This window comes from Erithacus rubecula, assembly GCF_903797595.1.
Source record: "Erithacus rubecula genome assembly, chromosome: 34".
Taxonomy (NCBI): Eukaryota; Metazoa; Chordata; class Aves; order Passeriformes; family Muscicapidae; genus Erithacus; species Erithacus rubecula.
The window spans coordinates 930,194-953,658 of NC_136684.1; the positions used below are offsets into that span (position 1 = coordinate 930,194).

The 23,465-nt window shown below is 48.4% G+C and overlaps 2 protein-coding genes across 2 annotated transcripts in view; one reads left to right on the plus strand and one right to left on the minus strand.

The window, feature by feature from the left end:
- The window catches only part of LOC306814037 (zinc finger protein 541-like), a 263,524-nt gene extending 257,664 nt beyond the window's left edge, over window positions 1-5,860 (minus strand). The window contains exon 1 of the mRNA XM_079329739.1: window positions 5,854-5,860. The gene's annotated coding sequence lies outside the window, so the exon portion shown is untranslated. The remainder of the gene's footprint in view (window positions 1-5,853) is intronic.
- Window positions 5,861-6,418: 558 nt separating this feature from the next.
- Window positions 6,419-8,109, plus strand: LOC306814047 (olfactory receptor 14J1-like). The gene has a single exon (XM_079329747.1). It carries the CDS (start codon window positions 6,994-6,996, stop codon window positions 7,924-7,926), a length of 933 nt encoding a protein of 310 aa, XP_079185873.1. The 5' UTR covers window positions 6,419-6,993; the 3' UTR covers window positions 7,927-8,109.
- Window positions 8,110-23,465: the final 15,356 nt, after the last annotated feature.

The following is a 23,465-nucleotide window of genomic DNA, read 5'->3' on the forward strand; positions in this document are numbered from 1 at the left end:
TGCCCCCTTGTGGACACAACATGGAACTGCAGTCCCTCCCTTCCCTAAGCAGTGCTTCCCCATTGTGAACACAGCATGGTACTGCAGCCCCCACCTTCCAAGCAGTGATGCCCACATGTGGACACATACCGGTACTGCAGCTGCCCCTGACACCGAGCAGTGCTGTCCCCTTGTAAACAAAGCCTATTACTGTAGCCTCCCCCCAGTTCAGTACTGCCCCTGTGTGGACAAAACCCAGTACTTCAGCACCCCCCTATCCCAAGTAGTGGTGCCTAAATTTGGACACAGACTGGTACTGCAGCCTTCCCCCCAAGCAGTGCTGCCAATCTGTGGACATATCGTGGTACTGTAGCCCCCTCCTTGAGCACTGCTGTGCTCTTGTGCACACAGCATTGTATTGCAGCCATGCCACCCGAACACTGCTGTCCCCTTCTGGACAAAACCCTGTACTGCAGCCTTCCCCCTGAGTAGTGTTGCCGCTTGTGGACAAAGTATGGTACTACAATCCCCCCCTTCCGAGCAGTGCTGCCCCTTTGTAGACACAACCCTCTACTGCAGCCCCTCCCCTGAGCAGTACTGCACCATTTGTGGACAAAACTTGGTACTTCAGTCCCCCTCCCAAGTAGTTCTGATGCTTTGTAGACACAGCATGATACACCAGCACTCCCCCCCTCGCCCTCCATGAAGAGTCCTACCCCCTTGTGGACACACCCATGGGATTTTCTCTATCGAGGTTTCAGAGAGTGCAGATTACTTTTATCCTAAACTCCTGGCTGCATGATGCTCTCTGCTTTTCCCCATTGCCCGAGGTACTAGGAAGGTACAGCCTTCCCGACCCGCCTGCCCCACATTCCTTCTTGAACCTGGCATTTCCCCCACAGTTCTGATTTTCATGCTTATGCAGACCCTTGTGTGTTTCAGGAGCCAAATTGTCTAGGCCCAATAACAAACCTGCTGCCCAAAGTCAGTAGAAACATTACGACCCATTTCACAGACCTTAACACTCATGCCTTCACCTATCAAATGATTTGAAAAGACATTAGAACACATCTTTCCTCTCAGATTGATGTTTCCTGTGCTGGTAACAGTCTTTCAAGCCCAGCCTTCACCCTGACCTCTCTGCTGTTGTAGTTCCATGGGTAGAGGTTGTTGTCTCTTCCACCTTCCATGGGTAGGCCATCTCCAGGACAACAGGGCCCCACCCAACGTCACTGTGCCCTGGGAAGAAAAAAATCATCACTCCAAATGTCCCCATTCTTCATTCTTCCCAGATATTTGGCTCTGCCAGTGGGGTTTGCTGCTCATTGCCACAGGGAAAAAGAAAACCGCTGTGACACTGTAGGGCCCCATGGAACCAAGCATCCATTGTGACACCACAGAAACTCACAGAACCAAGAGCCCATGGTGACACAACAAGGCCTTGTGGAACCAAGGAGTCCAAAAGACTAAAACAGTTCTTGCATGGCTCTGCCTTGGTAACAAAAACCTCCATGGTGGCATCTGACACACACTTGAGAAGGGTATCTGTTTGTAGTAGGGAAACTCAGGAGTTTTCAATTGTTTCAAAAAGAGTAAAGGAAGAAAACTCCTGTTTGCTTGAGTGCAGCCTGTTCTCCAACCAAAGAAGGTTCCAGGTGAGTGAGGACAGACAGGATGGGGTGGGGCAATGTGGAGCAAGGTTGACCACACTGGGTCAGACCTCAGGGCACAGCTTCTCTGAGCAGGCCAGACCTCCTGAGGAGAGACCCTGGATCAGTATTATTCACAGAACTCTGCAATCAACTCCTCTCTAAAGAGAAACAGTAATAAAAGACATGTTGTGAAATAGGAACACTTATTTCTAAGAAGCTCTTTGAAATATTTCTCCATTACTGTAGAAAAAAACATCCTCATTAACTTCACCAAAGCAGAGGGAAATCAAGGCAGAGCCATGGTTTTGTCAGGACTTGCTCGATCCCAATGAGCCCCATGATGCATTTGGTGCTGAGCCCTTGAACGTCAGGGCCTGAGAGGAGTCCAAGTCAGAAGAAAAACCCAAAATGCCTCAAAGCATTAATGGGGCCCACTGAGGTCCATCCCAACCGCAGGTTCCTCACGGACTCCTTGTGTGTTGGTTTCACGTGCTCGGGGGGAGGGTTGGCTTTCCCTCAGGGAAAGCTCCATGTGGTCCAGGAATGGAGGGGGCTGTCCTGTCTCCCGGGGCTTCTCCTGTGAGCTACTGGCACCAATCAGAGAGCTGATTTGGTGATGGACAGCTGGGGAAACCAATGAAAAGTTACTTCATTTTCACAAATCACAGTGAATGAAATTCTGGTGGGTCTTTCAGCTTCCGGCCTCAGGAAGAGCGGAGGTCCCTGGCCGGGGCCCCAGACCGGCTCCGGGCTCGGTCTGGGGCCTGGCCTGGCATTCCAACCCGCCCCCGGCTCTGCGGGGTGCCCGGCTCAACACCCCTGCCCAGCACCGGTTCTGCAGGGAGCCCTTAGTACGGCCCCGGCTTGGCTCGGCGGGGCCGCATGGACCCCCCGGCACTGGCCACATGCTTTCCTCTTAATGATCTGGATACAATTTTAACTTCTTAATGCCTGGATAAGATTCTCAATATCCTGAACCCCCTTAATGAGAAGGAATAAAGCATGGAGTACACAGAGGTCAGCGGAATGAAGATAAAGTTCCTGATGGGAAGAGTTTGAAAAGATACAACTGATAAGTAGCTGAAAACCTTTTTTTTCTGGGGCTATGAGGGGATTGTGACTTCACTAAAATTCCTTTAAACTGTGAAATATACTTGGGGAGGATGGGTGCTTGAGTTGAAGACTTTCCTTGCCTCGGGAAATTGAGCTCTCTGTTTTGGGACTGGAATATGAACAGAGACATTTGATAGAGAAGATGATGAAGAGGATTTTGTTTTTCCTCAGCCTGCCTTTAAAAGCAGTACCCCACGTGTGCATCATAACCCATAACAGGGCTCTGGAAGGACTGTGGGAATGAGAGGAAAATTCATTGTTCTGTAGGTCCGGGGGGATGCAGACTGTGAAGGTGAAGACACCCCCTAAGTCTAAAGCAGAAAAAGGAACTTTTCTCTCTTAAGTGAACTGAAATGATTACTTGAGTGGATAACTGACTGAAGTGTTCTCTGTATGTGGTTGGTAAAAAATGTGGAATGAAGGGAGGAGGGAATAATCTAGGAATCAAATTCTGAATAATTTTTTCGTGTGTTATTAATAAATTTCTTTCTTGTACTTTTGTTTTAAGTTTTGAGCCTGCGTTGTCTTTACGCCTAAATCCTATCTCTAAAGACAATTAAATATTTAAAATTGGCAAACCCTTTAGTCACACCATGACACCTTGTGAGAGAGAATTGGAGGCCATGATTGTCCAAAAACCTCTCAGAGAGACAGAGAGGAAAGGAAAAAGGAAAGTACCTTAAAAAAACTGAAGTACCTTGAAGCATTAATGAGCCACTGAGTGTTATTACTGAGAAAGGCTCTCAAGAGACTAATTAAAGCAGATCATTGGAGGCCATGATTGCACAAAGCTTTCAGATACTCCAAGGCAAAAGAAAAATCCAAAGTCCTTTAAAAAACCTCCAGTCCCTGGGAGCATGAAGGAGCCCCCAGGGCCATTCCTGACCAAGGCTCCCCAGGGACTGGTCCCAGCAGATCCCTGAGGCCACTGGGATGTGGGGGGATGCTGAGGGCAGGACAAGGGGTGAAAGTGCCCAGCCTTGCTGGGCTGTGCCAGGAGGCCCCAGTGGCTCAGGACAAGATGTCTCCTCACAGCCCTTGGTGGCACTGATCCAAGACTTGGCTTCTCTTTGTCCCCACCTCTCACCTCTGCCTCCAGTTCTCTGCTTTCATTGAGGCTTGGGGACACTTTCTCAGTTCTGTCCCTCAGTGGGACCCATTAAAACTTGAAGAAATTTTGGAGTTTGATTCTGACTTGGAGTTCTTTAAAGGTTTCTCCAGCTCCCTCTCAGGGACCGATGTTCAGGGCCTCAGCACAAAGCCCAAGAGGGTCATTAAAGTCCTTGTGCTGTGTCTGCATTTCTGAGCTGGGCCAGGCTCCAGCACAGAGGCAGCTCCTGACAAGGGCAGCACTGAAGAGAGACAGCTCTGCCCAGGAGCAGCTCCTGTGCACAGCCCAACAGGGCTGAGGCTCTGCCTTCAGCTACCCCATGCACTGCACAGTCACAGAGGGGTTAAACTCAGCCTGGACTGGGAGCACAGAGCACAGCTCAATGAGGGCTTACTAGAGCAGAAATCCTCCCAGTGTTTGTAACAGTCACTCTCTGGCTGTGGGAAGGTAAGCTGCAGTTCCTGCAGGGATCTCCTGAAGCTGGCACATGCCACAGTTTTGGGACCTTCCAGGAGGACTCTCAGAGCTGCTGCAGTGCAGGGTGTGTGGCCCTAGGGCAGGGCTGGGTTTCCCTGCTACAGCACCCGAGGCACAGCCCCAGGCAGCTCCCTGTGTCCAGGATCTGCTGCAGGGCTGAGCAGCTGGGGCTGCAGCCAGGGGTGCCCAGGGCTGCCCTGCAGAGCAGGGTCCTGCAGCCCAGGGCTCTGTGCTGGGGCAGGGACTCTCCTGCCTGCCAGGGGCAGTTCTCAGCCAGCCCGGGGAGATGCTCCCAGCACTGGGGAGAAGCTGTGGGGGCAAGGAGCGACCCTGAGCAGGGCAGGTGCTGCTGCTGAGAGATGCTGAGTGGGGCAGGGCTTCTTCCAGGTCCAGACCAGCCTGGGCACAGCTCCAGAGAACAATTCCCAAAAGAAGGTGAGCCTGGGATTGCTGTAAAGGTCAGGAGTTTCCTTGAGAGTTTTCAATTTCCTCCTTGGAGAAGGATGGGAAGGCTGGGGTGATGACAAAAAGATTTTTGTTTTTTATACTTTTTTTCCTAGTCTTGTAACTCTGTAAACTATTATTATATACTTCTATAACTAAAATCCTAAATTATCTCTAGTACACCTCTTAACCTTTCTTTTAGATTTTTGAACAATATGCTGACCCATTTAACACATTCCTGAAATAATGTATAGTCTTATTATTAGGAAGAGGACCTACAAGAAGAGCGTTGTTTGGTTTCGGTTTTTTTAACCAGAATGTGAATAGTCATAGAAAAATTGGGGCAAATAAGACTTTGGACCTACTCCAATGAGTTGACCCAGGCGTGTGCAACAGGGGAAACTGAATCTCCTATTGGATGTTCCTATTAAATATCTTAGTTAATCAATCTTATTGTTAGAACTGGGGGCTGGATGTTTCCCATCCCCACTGGGACCCTGGAAGGTTCCAATAAAGATCTGTTTTGTACTTCACCATACTAACACTCTTGCAAGGGATTTTTTCTCTTTTGATTATAGACAATCAAATAGACACCAGGAGGATGAGAGAAGCAGAACAGGAATTGTACTCCGAGAATCACAGAACATTCTGAGTTGAAAGGGACACACAGGAACACCAAAGTAATATTTGAACTCTTACAGAGGCTCCAGATCTTTAACTTTGGGTGGTCAGTCTCTCTGCTGGAGCCTCCTAAAGGGTCTTCAGCCACTCCTCAGCCCTGGGCAGTACCAGCATTCCCTTTGCAGGGCCCAGCAGGGCTCTCCTGAGCTGCCCTTGCCCACCTGCAGACAGACCCTGCCCCAGCAGGGCCCTGCAGACAGGCAGGTTTCTGTGGGACAGGTGAGGGCACAGAGGGTGGGATGGGCTCTGTGAGCCTGGCAGGGACAGGGCAGGTCTCAGGAGGGAAATGTCCAGGCCCAGGGAGATGCTCAGGGAAGGAGAGGGGGCTGGACAGAGCAATGCTGGGGGCAGGAGGGCAATATTGGTGTGTGGGAGGTGCCGTGCACAGCTGGGTACAGGAACACTGCCCTGAGTGCCTGGCTGTCTCTGCCCTGCCCTCCCAGGCACAGCACCACAACATCTTCTCTTGTTTCTGCACTTCTCTGGTACTGTCATTGTTATCTGCTGCTCTCAGGAAGGCTCTGGGATTGCAGCACTGAGTCAGGCACTGCCCTTGGGATTCCTGCCAGGCAGGAGTGTCCATGGGAATGGAGTGTCCAAGTTTCCCTGTGACCTGTGGGGCTGAGGGCAAAGCAATCCATGGTAAAGGGGAATGAGCTGAGCCCCTTCCCTGAGATCTCATCATGGGCACACCTGGGGGTCTCCTTGCTGTGTTCTTCCAAGCTGTGAGCTGCCCTCCTGGATGCAAATGTGTGCCAGAGCCTCTTGGAGTACCCTGAGTATCCCACAGGGAAGTGCAGAGATGCCACAGCTGAGGAAATGCTGTTGGGATTGCCAAGGGAACTGTGAGTGTCCTTGGCAGAAGGGGAGGCTGAGACCTTGCTCAGAGACCTTTAGAGAGGGTGAGACATTAAGGGATCCTCTGCACTGGGCAGGGTCTGGTTTATCCCAGGAGTGTGATTGTGCTCTGATTCCAGCCAAAGGTACAAACCCAGAGTAGTTGGGAGCTAGCCCATCCAGCCCCTCACCTTGCCCAGAGCCACAGGGAATCTTCTGCCTCTCACATCACTCACTGGCAAACTCTGAGTGCAGAAGAAATGCTGGGGATTTCTGTCCTCAGAGAAACAGGAATGATGTGTGGGTAGGAAAACAAATCTTAAAACCACCTCCTGCCATCCTTTAGGTTTGGGAGAGCAGAAGCTACCAAGCCTTTCTGCATTAGGAGTGATTCCACTTACAAATCCTGAATATCCAGCTTTGTCCCTCTGCTACAAGGCCACAAACCCAGGGCAGCAGAGCAGAGATGGCTCCTTGAGAGCCCCCATGCACAGGCCTGGCTGCTCCTGGCACTCTCAGATCACACAACTGGAGCTCAGTCAGGGACCCGGGTGAAGGCTTTCCCAGAGCAGGAACAAGGGTGGGTGGGTCACAGCGTGACAGTCTATAGGGAATGGCCCAGGTTTGGCTCAAAGCAGCCTCTGCTGACTTGTCACTGTTCTTTATCCATGAACAGGTCCCCATGTCCAGAGATAGCAAATGTCCAACAGCAGCTCCATCAGCCACTTCCTCCTGCTGCCATTGGCAGACACGCAGCAGCTGCAGCTCCTGCACTTCTGCCTCTTCCTGGGCATCTCCCTGGCTGCCCTCCTGGCCAACGGCCTCATCATCAGTGCCGTAGCCTGCGGCCACAACCTGCACACCCCCATGTTCTTCTTCCTGCTCAACCTGGCCCTCACTGACCTGGGCTGCATCTGCACCACTGTGCCCAAAGCCATGCACAATTCCCTCTGGGACATCAGGAACATCTCCTACTCAGGATGTGTTGCACAGCTTTTTTTTTTTCTGTTTTTCATTTCAGCAGAGCTTTCCCTCCTGACCGTCATGTGCTACGACCGCTACGTGTCCATCTGCAAACCCCTGCACTACGGGACCCTCCTGGGCAGCAGAGCTTGTGCCCACATGGCAGCAGCTGCCTGGGCCAGTGGCTTTCTCCATGCTCTGCTGCACACGGCCAATACATTTTCCCTGCCCCTGTGCCATGGCAATGCCCTGGGCCAGTTTTTCTGTGAAATCCCACACATCCTCAAGCTCTCCTGTTCTAAATCCTACCTCAGGGAACTTGGGCTGCTTGTGTTTTCCATCTCTTTAGCATTTGGTTGTTTTGTGTTCATTGTTTTCTCGTATGTGCAGATCTTCAGGGCGGTGCTGAGGATCCCCTCTGAGCAGGGACGGCACAAAGTCTTTTCCACCTGCCTCCCTCACCTGGCCGTGGTCTCCCTGTTTATCAGCACGGCATTCTTTGCCTATCTGAAGCCCCCCTCCATCTCCTCCCCATCCCTGGATCTGTCCCTGTCAATTCTGTACTCGGTGGTGCCTCCAGCCCTGAACCCCCTTATTTACAGCCTGAAGAACCAGGAGCTCAAGGATGGCCTGAGGAAAACTATGACTCTATCTTTTCAGAAGCAATAAACTCTCTCATTTCTGCTCCAGAACCTTCAGAATGTACTTCTTTACAGCCTCAGCCTTTTTTTTTCCTATTTGTCCATTTTTTCATTGGGACCTTTTCTTCTTCTTTCTCTAGTGTTATAATGTTTCATACAACATCCTGTGATACTACTCTGATGGAGGTTGGGTTTTTTGTCCCAGTTTAAAGAATTTTTCCCATTATTATTCTAAGGGAGCCTGCTGGGTTACACCTGGGCTCTTTTCAGGACCCTAGACAAAGGGGTAGGTGTGGGCTGGCATCCAGGGCCTGCTCTCTCACCAGCGAGGAGGACTGCCCATCCCCACACAGTCAGAACTCCAGGAAATGAGGCTCTCTGCAGTCAGACTGCCCTGCACCTGCTCCACATCCAGTCTGCTGCCTCTAAGACCACAGGCTGACCACCAAAAAATCCAAACTTTTTCTCCTACGTTGGACACAGTTACTGCTGCTGCTTTTCCCCCCTCCTGTGTGCCACCTCTGCAGAAGCATGGACCCAACCCCGCCTTCCACCACAGGGACCGAGCACAGGCAGAATGTGTCTGCAGCTGGAAAAAGGACTGGAACCGAGATATTTGTTCTCTTTGGTTGTCAATTTTCATAGCTGCTGTTGTTTTTGTTTGTCCCGTTTGATATATTGGTAAAGAGATGTTATTCCTACCCCTGAGAGTTCCTGATTCAAAAATTATAATACTCGGGAGGGAGGGGTGTTGCATTCTCTATTTCAAAGAGGAGCTTCTGCATTTATTGGCAGACATCTGTCCTTACAACCAGAACATTTAGGTTTTCCCCATGTCATTAAACCCATAATGGTCCTGCATACATTTCACAGAAAACAAGAAATTTCTTACAGCTCTAGGGAGTGTTACACCGCACTGGCATTTGAAAAATAGCAACAGGTCAAGCCATCATGGAGAGAGCACGTGGCACTTTAAAAGTTACACTTGAAAACAAAAGAGAGGAATGTGTAGTGAAACCCCACAGAACAGAGTAGCAAAGGAAGTTTACACACTAAATCACTTGAGAGTAATAGAAAATTCACAGAATCTAATTATCTTAAATCACTTCCCGTCACTACATTGACCTGGCAATGAACAGTTACCAAAACCCAAGGTGACGGTGTGAGACCTCAACACCAATAAATGGGGGGGTCTGTGGGATCCCATCACCTGGAGATGGGGGTACATGTGTCTAACCACAGATACAGGTACACTCTGGGTACCTGCCAGATGTGTTCATCCTGCACAGAACCACAGACAGCATCCTGCTGAGGGCTCCTCAATGGGCGTGGGGAAGCAGAGTGTAGAACAATAACTGGAGCAATTTACTCACCTACCTTGCAGAGTGATAGGACACTGAAATAACAGAGTTGTTTGCTTACAAAGTATTTTCTTGTTTAAAAATTGTTTTGCTAAATTGGAATTTTGCACAGTTCTGAAGCTAAATGTTTTATTAAGGTATGATTTTAAAGAAGAGGTTTAAAGTTTTATGGTTATAGAGTTAATTTATAATTCTATTGTTGAGCAGTTAAATTGTGATATATGAAAACAGAAGGTAACTAAATACCCAACCACTCCTGAAACATAAGCACTGCAGCTTCAGGTACATGGAACCCATCACCATCTAAAAAAGCCAAATTTATTGAGCTACGTAAAAGACTAATTCAAGTTGAATTTATGCTGTCAATGCCATCTGTCAACCTGAGCGGGAGTCGTGATGGCTCGTTCAACCCCAGGGTGCAAAAGATAAAAGCAAGAGACTCAGGTTTGTTTAGCAGAAAGCAGTAATGCAGTTTATTGTGTGCTAACAATTAAGTTTTGTGATAGAGAGAGAGAGAGATAAAAGGGGAGAGAGAGAGAAGGATGGGATATAGCTACCAACAACGAGACGCATCTTCAATCCATTGGGGAGAAAGAGATCTCGAAGTCAGTTTGGGGAAAGTCACTTTTTATAGTCCTTTTCCAAAGCGAGTGGTCTCTGGCCAAAAGGTGGGGAGATTTATGGACTATTGTGTGTGGAGATCGTAGCCCCATGACGCAGGAGCAGGGACAGGGTTGATAACCAGCACCCTGCAGCACCATGACAAGCACCAGGCACAGCTACAAACAGCCCTTGGCCCACAAGCATCCACCTCGGCCAGGCCGGAGCTCCGGGTCAGGGCAAGGGGTGCAATCTCAGGGCCCAGCCTCTGCTGATGGTCGTGAGGCAGATCAGAGAAAACTTCAGACCAACTCTTACATCATCTTGCACGCAAAAGGGCCCTTGCAGGTAAGATAATGGAGAACAAGCTGCATATTTACATTTTAAAATTGTGTTCAAATTAATAAGAAAGAAACATGGAATTGTCATAGTACAAGCTGGCCTTGCTACTGGGCAACTGACTTCTGCATATATGGAGAAGCAGCCCGGTGGGACAGAGTCCTTCAGACACACTGATAGGACACAATTCAGAACCAGACAGGGATTTGGACCTATAGGTTCCTGCCTGGGCTGCAGAGGCTATTGATCAGAGGGCTAGGCAGCCTGAACTTTGGACCAATCACAAGTGCTTGCCGAGGAACATTAATGAGGTTATTTAAGGAGCAGTTCTGAGCAATAAAAGGCTTTTTGTCGCATGGTCACAGAGTGCATGTGTCTGTGTCTCGGCTCAGCACCATTGATGTCACAGGTTTTTGCCTGCTAAAATTCCATACAACAGAGCTTTTTTCCCATACCAATGCTGCCACCACCTAGCACCCTGCCTGCCATTTGAGTGCCAAATGCCTCCTCCTAACTTGTGGGGGTCCAGGGTATCTCCCTGACTCCTCTGAGGATGCAAAGACCCCCCTGGCAGACCCCTCAGAGACCCTGAGTGCTGTCCAGGAGCTGCAGGGGCTGGATTTGGCTCCTTGGGAGAATCTGCCCACATTGGGAGAAGAGACACAGAAAATAATGATGAGTAGAGTGTAAATTAGAATATTAGAATGCAGTATATGTAGGTTTTTAGATTGTTTATATTAAGGGCCATGTGGCCAAGATGGAGGATCCTGGGTGTGGTGGGCTTCTTCCTCCTTCTTCTTCGTGTCATCCATGCTGAAGTTGCACCCTGGGAACCACAGATTGGATGGGGAAAGAACTGGACATTGTAAAGAGGTTGCATGGCATTGGGGAATATTTGTAAATATTGTATACGTAATTTAGAGTATAAAGACCTTGGCACAGCCCTCCTGGGGGTTCGTCTGCAATGGTCGACCTGCAGAGAGGACCTGTGCTGGGCTGGCAGAAACATTTTTAAAGATAAGATAAATAAACAGCCCTGAAACAACACAAGGTCGTCTCAAGCTGCTTTCTTGCCGGTGCCTCCGAGAGAACCAGACTTTTTACCACCTTCATGCCCTCTCTGGGGAGGTCTCAGGCCTGAAGTGACCTTCAGAGACTGGACACTAACTGACATCAGGAAACTGGGATGGTGAGTTTTGTTTCACACACAGAATCTGTTTCAATTGCTGGTGTGACAGGTGGATCGCAGGACTTCACCCTGGTGGAAGCAGAAGTAAGTTTAACTGGAAAGGATTGGAAGAAACATTTTATTGCGACTGGTCCAGAGGCCCCATGTATTTTGGGCATAGATTACCTTCGGAGTGGATATTTTAAGGACCCAAAGGGACTAAGATGGGCATTTGGAATTGCAACTGTGATGGCAGAGCACATCCGGCAATTGAACACCTTGCCTGGACTATCTGAGAATCCAATTACAGTAGGACTTCTGCAGGGAGAAGAACAACAAGTACCAATTGCCACTTCAATAGTGCACCGTCGGCAGTACAGAACAACGAGAGATGCCGTGATTCCTATTCATAAGATGATCCGAGAGCTGGAGTGCCAAGGGGTGGTCAGTAAAACCCACTCACCCTTTAACAGCCCCATTTGGCCTGTGCGTAAATCTGATGGGGAATGGAGACTGACTGTGGACTATTGGGCATTTAATGAAGTGACTCCACCGCTGAGTGCTGCCGTGCCGGACATGCTGGAACTCCAGTACGAGCTGGAGTCCAAGGCAGCAAGGTGGTATGCCACCATTGACATTGCAAATGCATTTTTCTCCATTCCTTTGGCAGCAGAATGCAGGCCTCAATTTGCTTTCACCTGGAGGGGCGTGCAGTACACCTGGAACCGACTACCCCAGGGGTGGAAGCACAGTCCTACCATCTGTCATGGACTGATCCAGGCTGCACTGGAAAAGGGTGAAGCTCCGGAACATCTACAATATATTGATGATATCATCGTATGGGGAAACACAGCAGCGGAAGTGTTTGAGAAAGGAGAAAAAATTATTCAAATTCTCCTGGAAGCCGGCTTCGCCATCAAGAAGAGTAAAGTTAAAGGACCTGCTCGAGAGATTCAGTTCCTGGGAGTGAAATGGCAAGATGGACGGCGTCAGATTCCTACTGATGTTATTAACAAGATTACAGCTATGTCCCCACCTACTAACAAAAAGGAGACACAAGCTTTTCTAGGTGCCATCGGTTTTTGAAGAATGCACATTCCTGAGTACAGCCAGATTGTGAGCCCTCTTTACCTTATTACCCGCAAGAAGAATGATTTCCACTGGGGCCCTGAACAGCAGCAAGCCTTTGCTCAGATTAAAGAGGAGATTGCCCATGCAGTAGCCCTTGGCCCAGTCAGGAGGGGACCAGATGTGAAGAACGTACTTTACTCAGCAGCTGGGAGCCATGGTTTGTCTTGGAGCCTGTGGCAGAAGGTGCCTGGTGAGACCCGAGGCTGACCCCTGGGATTCTGGAGCAGAAGCTACAGAGGGTCCGAAGCCAACTACACTCCCACAGAGAAGGAAATCTTGGCTGCCTATGAAGAAGTTCAAGCTGCCTCAGAGGTGATTGGCACAGAAGCACAGCTTCTCCTGGCACCCCAGATGGGTTGGGAGAGAGGGGGAGGGGCAGCCGGGAGCAGGCCCAAAGCAAGCCTAAGACAAGCTAAAGTGAGCCCAAGACAAGCAAAAGCAAACCCAAGACAAGCCAACACAGGGGCACAGACAAAACAGCTGGGGAAAAAGGGAAAAAACGGCCAAAGCAGCCAGGGGAGGGGGTCACAGCTGAGCAGACGGCAAAGAGCAAGACACAGCCCACAACCAAAGCACAGCAAGAGAGAGAGAGCCGGAAAACACCAGCCTAGATAAAACCATCCGAGGGAGGGACCAGCAGCTGCACGGGGGAAGCAAGGAGAGGAGCCAGTCCAAACATCAGCCCATAACAGTGGGAAAGAGCTGACATTCGCAGGCAGGGTGCTTTGGCCGGGATAGGGTTTTTGACTGCTAAAATACCATATGGCAGAGGATTTCTCCCAGACCAAAGCTGCCACCACGAAAAACCTGGCTGACATTTGAGTGCCAAAAGCCTCCTCCTCCTAACTGACATCTAGAAACTGGGATGGTGGCATTTGATTCTAATGGGAAGGAGCCACCATTGGTATCATGGAACCTGTAGACAGGACAGGGGTTCTGCCTGCAAATATTATGTACAGCACAGGATTTCTCCTAGACTAAAGCTGCCACCACCTAGAGTCCTGACTGCAATTGGAGGGCTAAATGGCTCCTCCAAATTGGCATCCATAAACTGGGATGGTGAGTTTTGTTTTGTGTGGAAAAGAGCCTCCAATCTTATGCAAGTGCTTCTAACTGGGACTGGGCTTCTGCCTTCTAAAATTCCAACCCAGCACAGGATTTCTCTCAGACAAAGCTGAAACCACTTAGAACACTGGCTGCCATTGGAGTGCCAAATGCTTCCCACAAACTAACAGCTGGAAACTGGGATGTTGAATTTTGTTTCCTGAGGGAAAGAGCCAACATTTGTATCCAGGGTGCCTTGGCCAGGAGTGGGTTTTTGCCTGCTGAAATTCTAAACAGAGGATTTCTCCCAGACCAAAGCTGCCACCACCTAGAACAGTGGCTGCTGTTGGAGTGCCAAACACCTCCTCCTAAGTGACCTCAGAAAACTGGGATGGTGAAATGTGTTTCCCAAAAAATGGAGGCACCATTCGTATCATGGAACTTGTAGCTGCGTCACGGCTTCTGCCTGCTTAAATTCCACCCACCACAGGATTTCTCCAGACCAAAAAGGCCACCACGCAGAACCCTGCCTCCTATTGGAGTGCTAAACACCTCTTCCCAACTGACAACAGGAAGCTGGGATGGTGAGATTTGTTTCCCAAGGAAGCAAGCCATGGTTTGAATGCATGGGCCTGAAGTCACGACTGGCTTTCTGCCTTCTGAAATTCCATATGACAGAGGGTTTCTCCCAGACCAAAGCTGCCACCACCTAGAGCACTGGCTGCCATTAGAGTGCCAAAAACACCTCCTCGTAAGTGACATGAGGAAATTAGGATGGTGAGTTTTGTGTCCTGTGGAAAAGAGCTGTTGTTCGCATCCAAGTCCCCTCTGCCTCGACTGGACATCTGCATGATAAAATTCCATATGGTGCAGAATTTCTCCCAGACCAAAGCTGCCACCAGAACCTCAGAACCCTAGCTGCCATTGGAGTGCCACATGCCTCCTCCTAACTGACATCTGCAAACTGGGATGTTGAGTTTTGTTTCTATGGATAAGATCCACCGTTCATATCCAGGGTCTTTTGGCCAGGACTGGGTTTCTGCCTGCTAAAATTCAATGTGCCGCAGCATTTCTCCCAGACCAAAGCTGACACCACCAAGAACATTGGCTGCCATTGGAGTTTCAAATGCCTCCTTGTAACTGACATGTGTAAAATGGGATGTTGAATTTTGTTTCCTGTGGAAAAGAAGCTCCATTCCTCTCCAAGGATGTGTAGCCATGATGAGGTTTCTGCATGCTGAAGTTCTATATGGCACTGGATTTCTCCAAGACCAAAGCTGCCACCACCTAGAACCCTGGCTGCCATTGGAGTGCCAAAGACCTCCTCATAACAGACATCACTAAACTGGGATGTTGGGATTTGTTTCATATCCAAGTTCCTCTAGCCTGGACTGGTCTTCTGCCTGCTGGAATTCCATACGCCACAGGATTTTTCCCAGACAGAAGCTGCCACAACCTAGAATCCTCTCTGCCGTTTGCATGCCTAAGGCCTTCTCCTAACTGACATCTGGAAACTGGGACACTGAGTTTTCATTTCTGTGGAAAAGTGCAACCATTCCTATCCAAGAGCCTGTAGCCAGGTGTCACGATCTGCTCAACCCAAGCGGGAGTCGTGATGGTTCATTCGACCCCAGGGTGCAAAAGACAAAAGGCAAGAGACTCAGGTTTTGTTCAGCAGAAAGCAGTAATGCAGTTTATTGTGTGCCAACAATTCAGTTCTGCAATATAGAGAGAGAGTGAGAGAAAGGATGGGATACAGCCACCAACAGATGGAACGCATCCTCATGGTTGTCAACAATAGACACGTCTTCAATCCATTGGGGAGAAAGAGATCTCAAAGCCTCTTTAAGAAAGTAAATTTTTATAGTCCTTTTCCAAAGCCTCTGGCCAAAAGGTGGGGAGGTTTATGGACTATTGTATGTGGAGATCATTGCTCCAAGAACAGGTGGAACAGGACACTACAGCCAGTACCCTGCTCTCAAGCACAGCGTACCATGGCAGCACCAAACACAGCTACAAACAGTCCTTGGCAAGCATCCACCTGGGCCAGGCCAGAACTCAGCTCCAGAGAGAGTGGTGGGGCTTGGGGTCCCAGTCTCTGATGATGGTTGTGGGGCAGATCAGAGAAAATTCAGACCAATTCTTACACCACCCTGTGACTCACAATCATCGCCAAGAGCGCTCCTTCGTGGTGTTGGTGTGAAGTCTTCAGGACTCGTCTGAGTTGGTAGCAAACCCTGGAAAAAACAGAGACAGAAAGTTGGACACAAAAGAAAAGTAGGAAAAAGATAAGGGAAAGGAAAAGGGAGAAAGAAAACAAAACAAATAACAACTTGATAATCAAGTTTCAATCTCAATTTCTGATTACCAAATAGGTAAATTTCAAAATGCAACACAACTAAAACAAGTAATTTTAAAACAAGCAATTATTAAATTACAAATAAAATAATTAATTTCAATTCAAAATGCAACACAACTAAAATAAGAAATTTTAAAACAAAACCATATTTTAGCCTATTTTAAATCATACATTTTGCTTTGTGTCAATAACCTTAGGGATGTCAACAGCGACCCATTTGTGTACCCTGCAATTCTAGTAAAGTTACAGACAAAGATTTAAATGATTTTTAGTACTCACTACCAAATCTTCTATGAAAACACTATCTAAAGCAGTTCTTAAGCATGAACACCCATTGCCCATATACCCCAGCAGTGCTTCAGGAATCTCCTTTGGATAACTTTCACAGTTACAGACATTCTGTTCTATGTCTAAGCAAATATCTTGAGCTCTGATTGCATTACCTTCACAGATAAACCCTTGTTGTTCCCAGACAATGCAAGTTCCCAAATTAATGGTTTGTTACTTTTCACCAATTTGCCAGGTCCATTCTCTATGCTCTAAAGGATAGAGAATGGCTCTGTCGTGATTCAGCCCCAATGCAGTGATAGGGAATATTGAATGTACTGCAGCATTACATTTGGCCAGTGCAAAGGCTGTGGCTGTGTTTTTGCTGGGGTCGTAGGTAAAATTTACCAAGTTCCACCAGGACTGGAATTATTTTTCGAGATTATGGGCATTATCCCAAATTATTCTCTGAATTTTAGTAAGAAAAGTGGTTTCCTCAACTTCTCGTACAATTGAGGCAGCAACTGGCTGCATCCACAATTGAGCCTGGATACAGCAGAGAGCTAAAGAGATGTTAGCCAATTTATTAATTCATACTTCTAAATCAATACTATTCAAAATTCCCAATCCTGTTCCCACAACAGCGGTTATGTCTCTTGTTTGTTTCTTGAAAGGATCCTCCTGGTTTTGCAACCAGGTTGTTTGTTCACCCCTAGAAAAGGTGAACAAGCTGGCTGAATTACTGAGACATTGTTTTGCATTGGCAATTTGACTTGTTTACAAGACCATGCTGAATTAAACAATATTTGTTGTTAGCCAGTTTTCTGAATTACCTAAATTCCAATTTCAAAAAGAGGCAGGAGGTTGAATCAAATCAGAGAAACTTCAAACTGACTCTTTCAGATGGATGAGGTGAAGAAATCACCCCCTGGCATCTGGAGGGAATTTTTGGAGGGGTGTGGGGGTCTCTAAATTCAATAGCTCAGACTTGCAGCTGGAAACTCAAAATTTTGAGGGATCCCCTCCGATTTTGGGGATATTTTGAGGTATTCTCCAAATTTTGGGATGTCCCTATTATTTCAGAGACGTTTTAAGGAGTCTCAAGCAATTATGGGGTTGTTTTGGAATCTCTTTTAAAATTTTGGAGGTCCCTCAAGTTCAGGTGTGGAAAATTTGTGGGATTCCCCAAAATTTGGGTACCACCCACTTTTGGAGCCATTTTTGGGGAAGACTTTGGGTTCTTCATCCTGTTTTGGGGATCCCTGACCCCGTCAAACCACAATTCTAGGCTCCCCATTCTGTTTTGGGGATCCCCGGACCCCCAAACCACAGGTGGGGATCCTACCATGTTTTTGGGATCCCTGACCCCCTCAAACCGCAATTCTGGGCTCCCCATGCTGTTTTGGGGATCCCCGGACCCCTGAACCCCACTCTCGGGTGCCCACCCAGTTTTGGGGTCCCTGCCCCCCCGTTTTCCCCGTTTGGCGCTGGCAGAGGAGCTGCCGGAGAATGAACCCGGAAACACGAAACGGGAAAAACCCGCGCCAAAGGGAACGTGGGCGTGGCCAAAAAGGGATTTTTGGCAAGTCCTGAGGGGGATTTGGGGAATTTTTGGGAATTTGGGGGGTCCCAGGGGTGGATTTTGGGGGGTGCTGAGGAGGAATTTCGGGCATTTGGGAATTTTTGGGAAGGATTTTGGGGGTGTCTCTTAAAGAATTTGAGGGATCCTGATGGGAATTTTGAAATCCTGTCGGGATTTTGGAAGATTTTGGGGTTGCTGATGGAAATTTTGGGATCCTGAGGGAATTTTGGGGGAGCCTACATGGGATTTTGAGGATCCCTGGGGAGATTTTGTGGTCCCTAAAGGGATTTTGGGAGATTTGGGGCATTTTGTGGGGATTTGGGGTGTCCCTAGGGGATTCTGTCATTCCTGAAGGGATTCTGGGGGGATTTGGAGGAGATTTGGGGAATTTTGAGGAGCTTTTGGGGGTCCCTGAATGGGATGTTTTTGGGGACTGGGGGCGTGGCCTCAGCCCCTCCCCCTCGTCTGGAAATGAGCTCCTACCCAAAGCCCAGAAAATAATTTTGGTGAAGGTACGGGAGAAGGGCTGGGGGGAATTTGGGGGGATTTTGGGGGGGTCCTGGGGAGATTTTGGCAATTTGGGGGGGATTTTGGGATATTTTGGGAGGCATTTGGGGAGAGGTTGGGGAATTTGGGGGGGTCCTTGGGGGAAATTTGGGGATTTGGGGGGCTCCTGGGAGGATTTTGGAGAAATCTGGGAGGATTTGGGGGTTTTCAGGGGATCAGGAGGGATTTGGGGGGTGGTCCTGAGGGAATTTTGGGCCTGTGGGACTTGAAGTTTGGGGGTTTTTTGGCTTTGAGAGGGAATTTTGGGGTCATTTAGAGGTGGGCTTGGGGTTTTGGGGTTTCCTGAGCTCAGTTTTTGGGGTGTCTGGGCTCATTTTTGGGGTGCCAGGAATGATGAAAACAGAAAAAAAGTGAAATATTTTAAGAGTCATGAAAAATATAAATAAAATTTAAAAGAAATAAAATGTTAAATAAATTCAGAAAGGCAAACCCGATTTTTCTTTATTGTCGTGAAGCTCCTGGGGAAAAACAAAACAAAACAAAACAAAACAAAACAAAAAAAAGAAACAAACAAGCAAACAAACAAGGATGAAATCATCCTGCAAGATCAGAAGTACAAAACAAATTTGCAAAGTCTCGATATTCAGCAAAATTTAGATTGGTTTCTTTATAAGGACAGAGCAAGCAGTGTGCATCCCTTTAGGAATGACAAAATCCCCCAGGGACCCCCCAAATCTCCACAAAATGCCCCAAATCCCCCCAGAATCCCCTAGGGACCACAAAATCTCCCCAGGGACCCACAAAATCCTCTCAGGTTTCCAAAATTTCCATCAGGGACCCCCAAAATTCTCGTAGGATCCCAAAATTTCCATCAGCAACCCCAAAATCTGCCAAAATCCCCACAGGATTTCAAAATTCCCATCAGGATCCCCCAAATCCTCTAAGAGACACCCCCAAAATCCTCCCCAAAAATTCTCAAATGCCCGAAATTCCTCCTCAGCACCCCCCAAAATCCATCCCTTGGACCCCCCAAATTCCCAAAAATTCCCCAAATCCCCCTCAGGACTTGCCAAAAATTCCTTTTGGCCACGCCCACATTCCCTTTGGCGCGGGTTTTTCCCGTTTCGGGTTTCCGGGTTTGTTCTCCGGCAGCTCCTCTGCCAGCGCCAAACGGGGAAAACGGGGGGGCAGGGACCCCAAAACTGGGTGAGCACCCGAGAGTGGGGTTCAGGGGTCCGGGTGAGAGGAATGTTACATTTGTCTTTACAAACAAACTGTAGATCTTTTGGTAGGTAAAGTTAGCACCTATAGATAAAAGAAACAATGGGAGGGATTACACTGATTGATGAATGGAAAAAGAGATTTGCCTTTACAAACAAACTGTAGGTTTGCTGGTAAATAAAATTGGGTAACAGAAGATGAAAGAAGCAACGGGGAGGGGGAAAACTGAATTCTACAAGAATTAAAAATTAAAAGGGAGGGTTATACATTAGAGGGGAATGTCAGGTGTCAGGCGTTCCGGGAAGTCTGTGCCTCTCGAGTACCTCAGCCAATGGGGAAAGAGAGAGGGAAAAGCGGCCAGGAAAATAGGATAAAAAGGGAGGCTGCGTCCTCCAAAAATTCGAGAGATCCCAGGGGAATGCCCCATGGCCTCTCCCTTTATTCGAATAAAGCAAAAAGGACTCCTCTGTCTCCTTTTTGGACATAAACCTCTGGTGTTTGTGGGTTAATTTCCCTTACAATTGGGGGCTCGGTCCGGGATATTTCCACCGTCCGGGGCGGCAGGCAGCGGTGGAGCTGAAGGCGCGCCTCACCCAGTTTCGGTGATCAGCTCCCCCGGGTGCCAGCTGGCACCGGGCGATGGATTGGGTTCCCGAGACTGTCCAGGAGACAGACGAGTGGCGGACCAGGGGGGTCCGTGAAGAGTCCGCAGGGAAGGACCACTGAAAATCTCACCGGTGAGTAAAATGGGATCCTCGGAGAGCAAACCTGGGAGGACGCCCATGGAGGGCAGCACAGGTGAAACGGGGAACCCATGGAAGGTAGCACAGGTACACCTGGGAGGGCGCCCATGGAGGGCAGCACAGGTGAAACAGGGAAACCCATGGAGGGTAGCACAGGTACACCTGGGAGGGCGCCCATGGAGGGCAGCACAGGTGAAACAGGGAAACCCATGGAGGGTAGCACAGGTACACCTGTGAGGGCGCCCATGGAGGGCAGCACAGGTGAAACAGGGAAACCCATGGAGGGTTGGAAGGGTGAAGCCGGGAAAGGGACGCTGCAAAAAAGATCCCATAATACCCCCGGAGAGTCCTTTGGGGAGAATGCTGAGGTCTTGGGACAGATTGTATATTCACCCAGAAGTAACTATGGGAATTATGATAAAATATTGTTATTTTGTGTGGCCAGAGTATAAGTTGTCAAAGGGGCTTATAAGGCCATGTTATATAGATGCCCTGGGGGGGCAACAAGTGAGGTCGAGAAGGGGTCTCGATAATCCATGCCCTGGGGGGCAAAAAGGGGAGTCGAGAGAGGGTCTCGACAGCGGCGGATGGATGGAGAGTGTTTGTGTGTTGGAGAGAATTGAGGAGGAGTGTGTGATAGGTATGGGCGAGGCAATGAGCAGCAGGTCCGAGCACGGAGCTGCGGGACCAGGAACACGGGCTGGGGGCTGTGGGGCTGCCGGGGCTCAGCACGGGGCTGTGCCTGACCCCGCCAGCCCCGGGCAGGGCCAGCAGTGTCCACTGGCCCCCGTGAGGCTCGGGGTGCCCCGGCCCCGTAATGTTTGGGGTGCCCAGCCGCCTGCGATGCTGCGGGCCGTGCTAGCTGGGAGCATCGGTGGGGGAGGAGCTGTGTTTGCACTGTGACAGGACACAAACTGACTCTGGTATACAGTGTGTGATGAAGAGAGGGAGAACAAGAATAAAGGAATATATGGGAAATGAAGATTGTACGTGAAAAGATTAGGATTCTGTTTTAAGGATTTTGTGAGTTTTGCTGGAAAATACAAGTAATACAGGGAAAGGCATGGGAATTTGCTAAATGTGTGGGAGGGGTTTAAAAAGCATGAGTTTCTGATTGCTCCTCATTGTGCCTGTAATTTACTGGGAAGAAATTTGATGACTAGAATGGGAAAGCAAATTAATTTTGTGAAAAGTAACAAGAGTAAAAAAAAAAAAAGAAAGAAGTAACACAGAGTCTGTGTTACTGTCTGCAATATCTTTATGTAAAATGTCTGGTAAGATTTATGCTGAAATGCAGCTGCAGAGATATACGAAGTTTGTTTAGGCAAGCTTTGCAGAAAATATTAAGTGTTTACTCCACCCTCAGGAGTTAAGCTGTTGCAATATGTAGATGATTTGCTGTTATCAGGGGAGCAGAAAGAGGTGGTTGAGGAGAGAGTCAGATATTTGGGACACCTTCTGACTGAGGGGTTGCAGTGTGTTGGTCCAGAAGGAGTGCAGGGGATTTTTGCCCCAGACTGACAAGGGGTTGCAGAAATTTTTGGAGTTAGTGGGGGACTGCGGAGCTTGGATCAAGGATTTTTCTGTTGTGGCTAGACCTTTGTGTAACTTTTTAACCCAGAGCGGTCCTGGTGTTGTGATGTGGACACCAGAAGTGGAGCAGTGCTTTGGAAAATTGAGGGATGGATTAGTTAGTGCTCTGGTCTTGGCTCTTCTGGACGCAGAAAAGGAATTTCAACTACATATGGGTGTTGAGCTGGGTCATGCTAAAGGAATTTTCGTGTAAGAGAATAAGGAACACAGAGGCCTGTCGCCTGTTTTTCTGAGTTGTTAACCCAGCGGCCAGAGGCTGGCTCCATTGTCTGCAGAAACTGTGACCACAGCTCTGGTAGGGGCTGACAAGGGGAGGGTATGTGATTGTAAAAAGTTTAGCATCAGATTAAAGCTTTGTTAACTGAGAGAGCCTCTATGTGGATGACGAGTGCTCGATTATTACAATATGAATCTTGTTTAATGGAACAGGAGGATTTAGAATTTAAAAATAGGAAAATTTTAATCCAGCCTCCTGTTTGAATGGCCCCAAAGAAAGGGGGAGACAGGAGGAAAGTCATGATTGTATCCAGGTTATAGATCTCCAGACTAGAGCTAGGGAAGATTTGAGAGATAATCCCTGGCCTGAGGGAGAGAATGTGTTCATCGATGGGTCGTCAAGAGTAATAAACGGGAAGCGTTTTACAGGATACTCTATCGTGAATGGCAAACAATTAAAGGAAGAGGGGAGGTTACCGCCCACCTGGTCAGCCCAGACAGCTGAGCTGTATGTGCTTATCAGAGCCTGTGAGTTATACCGGGATAAGACAGTGAACGTTTTTACCGATTCTAAATATGCTTATGGGGTGATACATGCATTTGGGAAACTGTGGGAAGAGCGAGGTTTATTAAATTCTAGGGGAAAGACGTTAGCCCATGAAAACTTAATCTCTCGCCTATTGGAGGTGGTTAGTTTGCCAAGAGGGGTGGCAATGGTCCACATTAAGGGGCATCAGGCAGGGTGCTCGGGGGAGGCAATAGGAAACCGATTGGCTGGTGGGGAGGCTCGGAGAGCTGCGTTGTTGCCAGAGGTCTCTGGGATCCTCCCCTTGCGCCCGGTGGCTGCACCGCTGCCAGAGAGGCTGTCTTTCCCACCAGAAGAACTGGAGATAATTAAAAAAATGTGGAGCAGAAGAAAGAGTAAACAATTGGTTTACAAGGGATGGGAGGCAGTGAATCCCAAAAGCTCTGGCCTTACAATTGTTAAAACAACTTCATGAAGGGAGTCATTGGGGCTCTCGAGAGTTGGCAGAAGCCTTCCTAAAAATGTATGCTGCTGTGGGTCTTTTTAGCTTGGCAAAACGAGCTATTGAGGGTTGTTTGACTTGTGCTAAAACCAATAACAAGGTTACAAAGAAACTTGCCAGGGGAGGGAGGCCTTGGGCTGTACGTCCCTTCCAGAGATGTCAGGTGGATTTTACTGAAATGCCCCGAGTGGCAAGGTTTAAATATCTTCCGGTAATAGTATGTCGATTAAGAGGCTGGCCAGAAGCATTCCCTACTGTTTCAGCAACTACAGGATTAGTTGTTAAAGTATTTCTGGAACAAATAATTCCAAGATATGGAATTGTGGAAGCAATAGACTCAGATAGGGGAACTCATTTTACAAGAAAAATTCTTCAAGGAGTTATGGCTGCTTTAGGGATACAATGGAA

Excerpts from the sequence above, each read along its gene's own strand:
- LOC306814047 (XM_079329747.1), top strand. The coding sequence starts at position 6,994 with ATGTCCAACAGCAGCTCCATCAGCCACTTCCTCCTGCTGCCATTGGCA.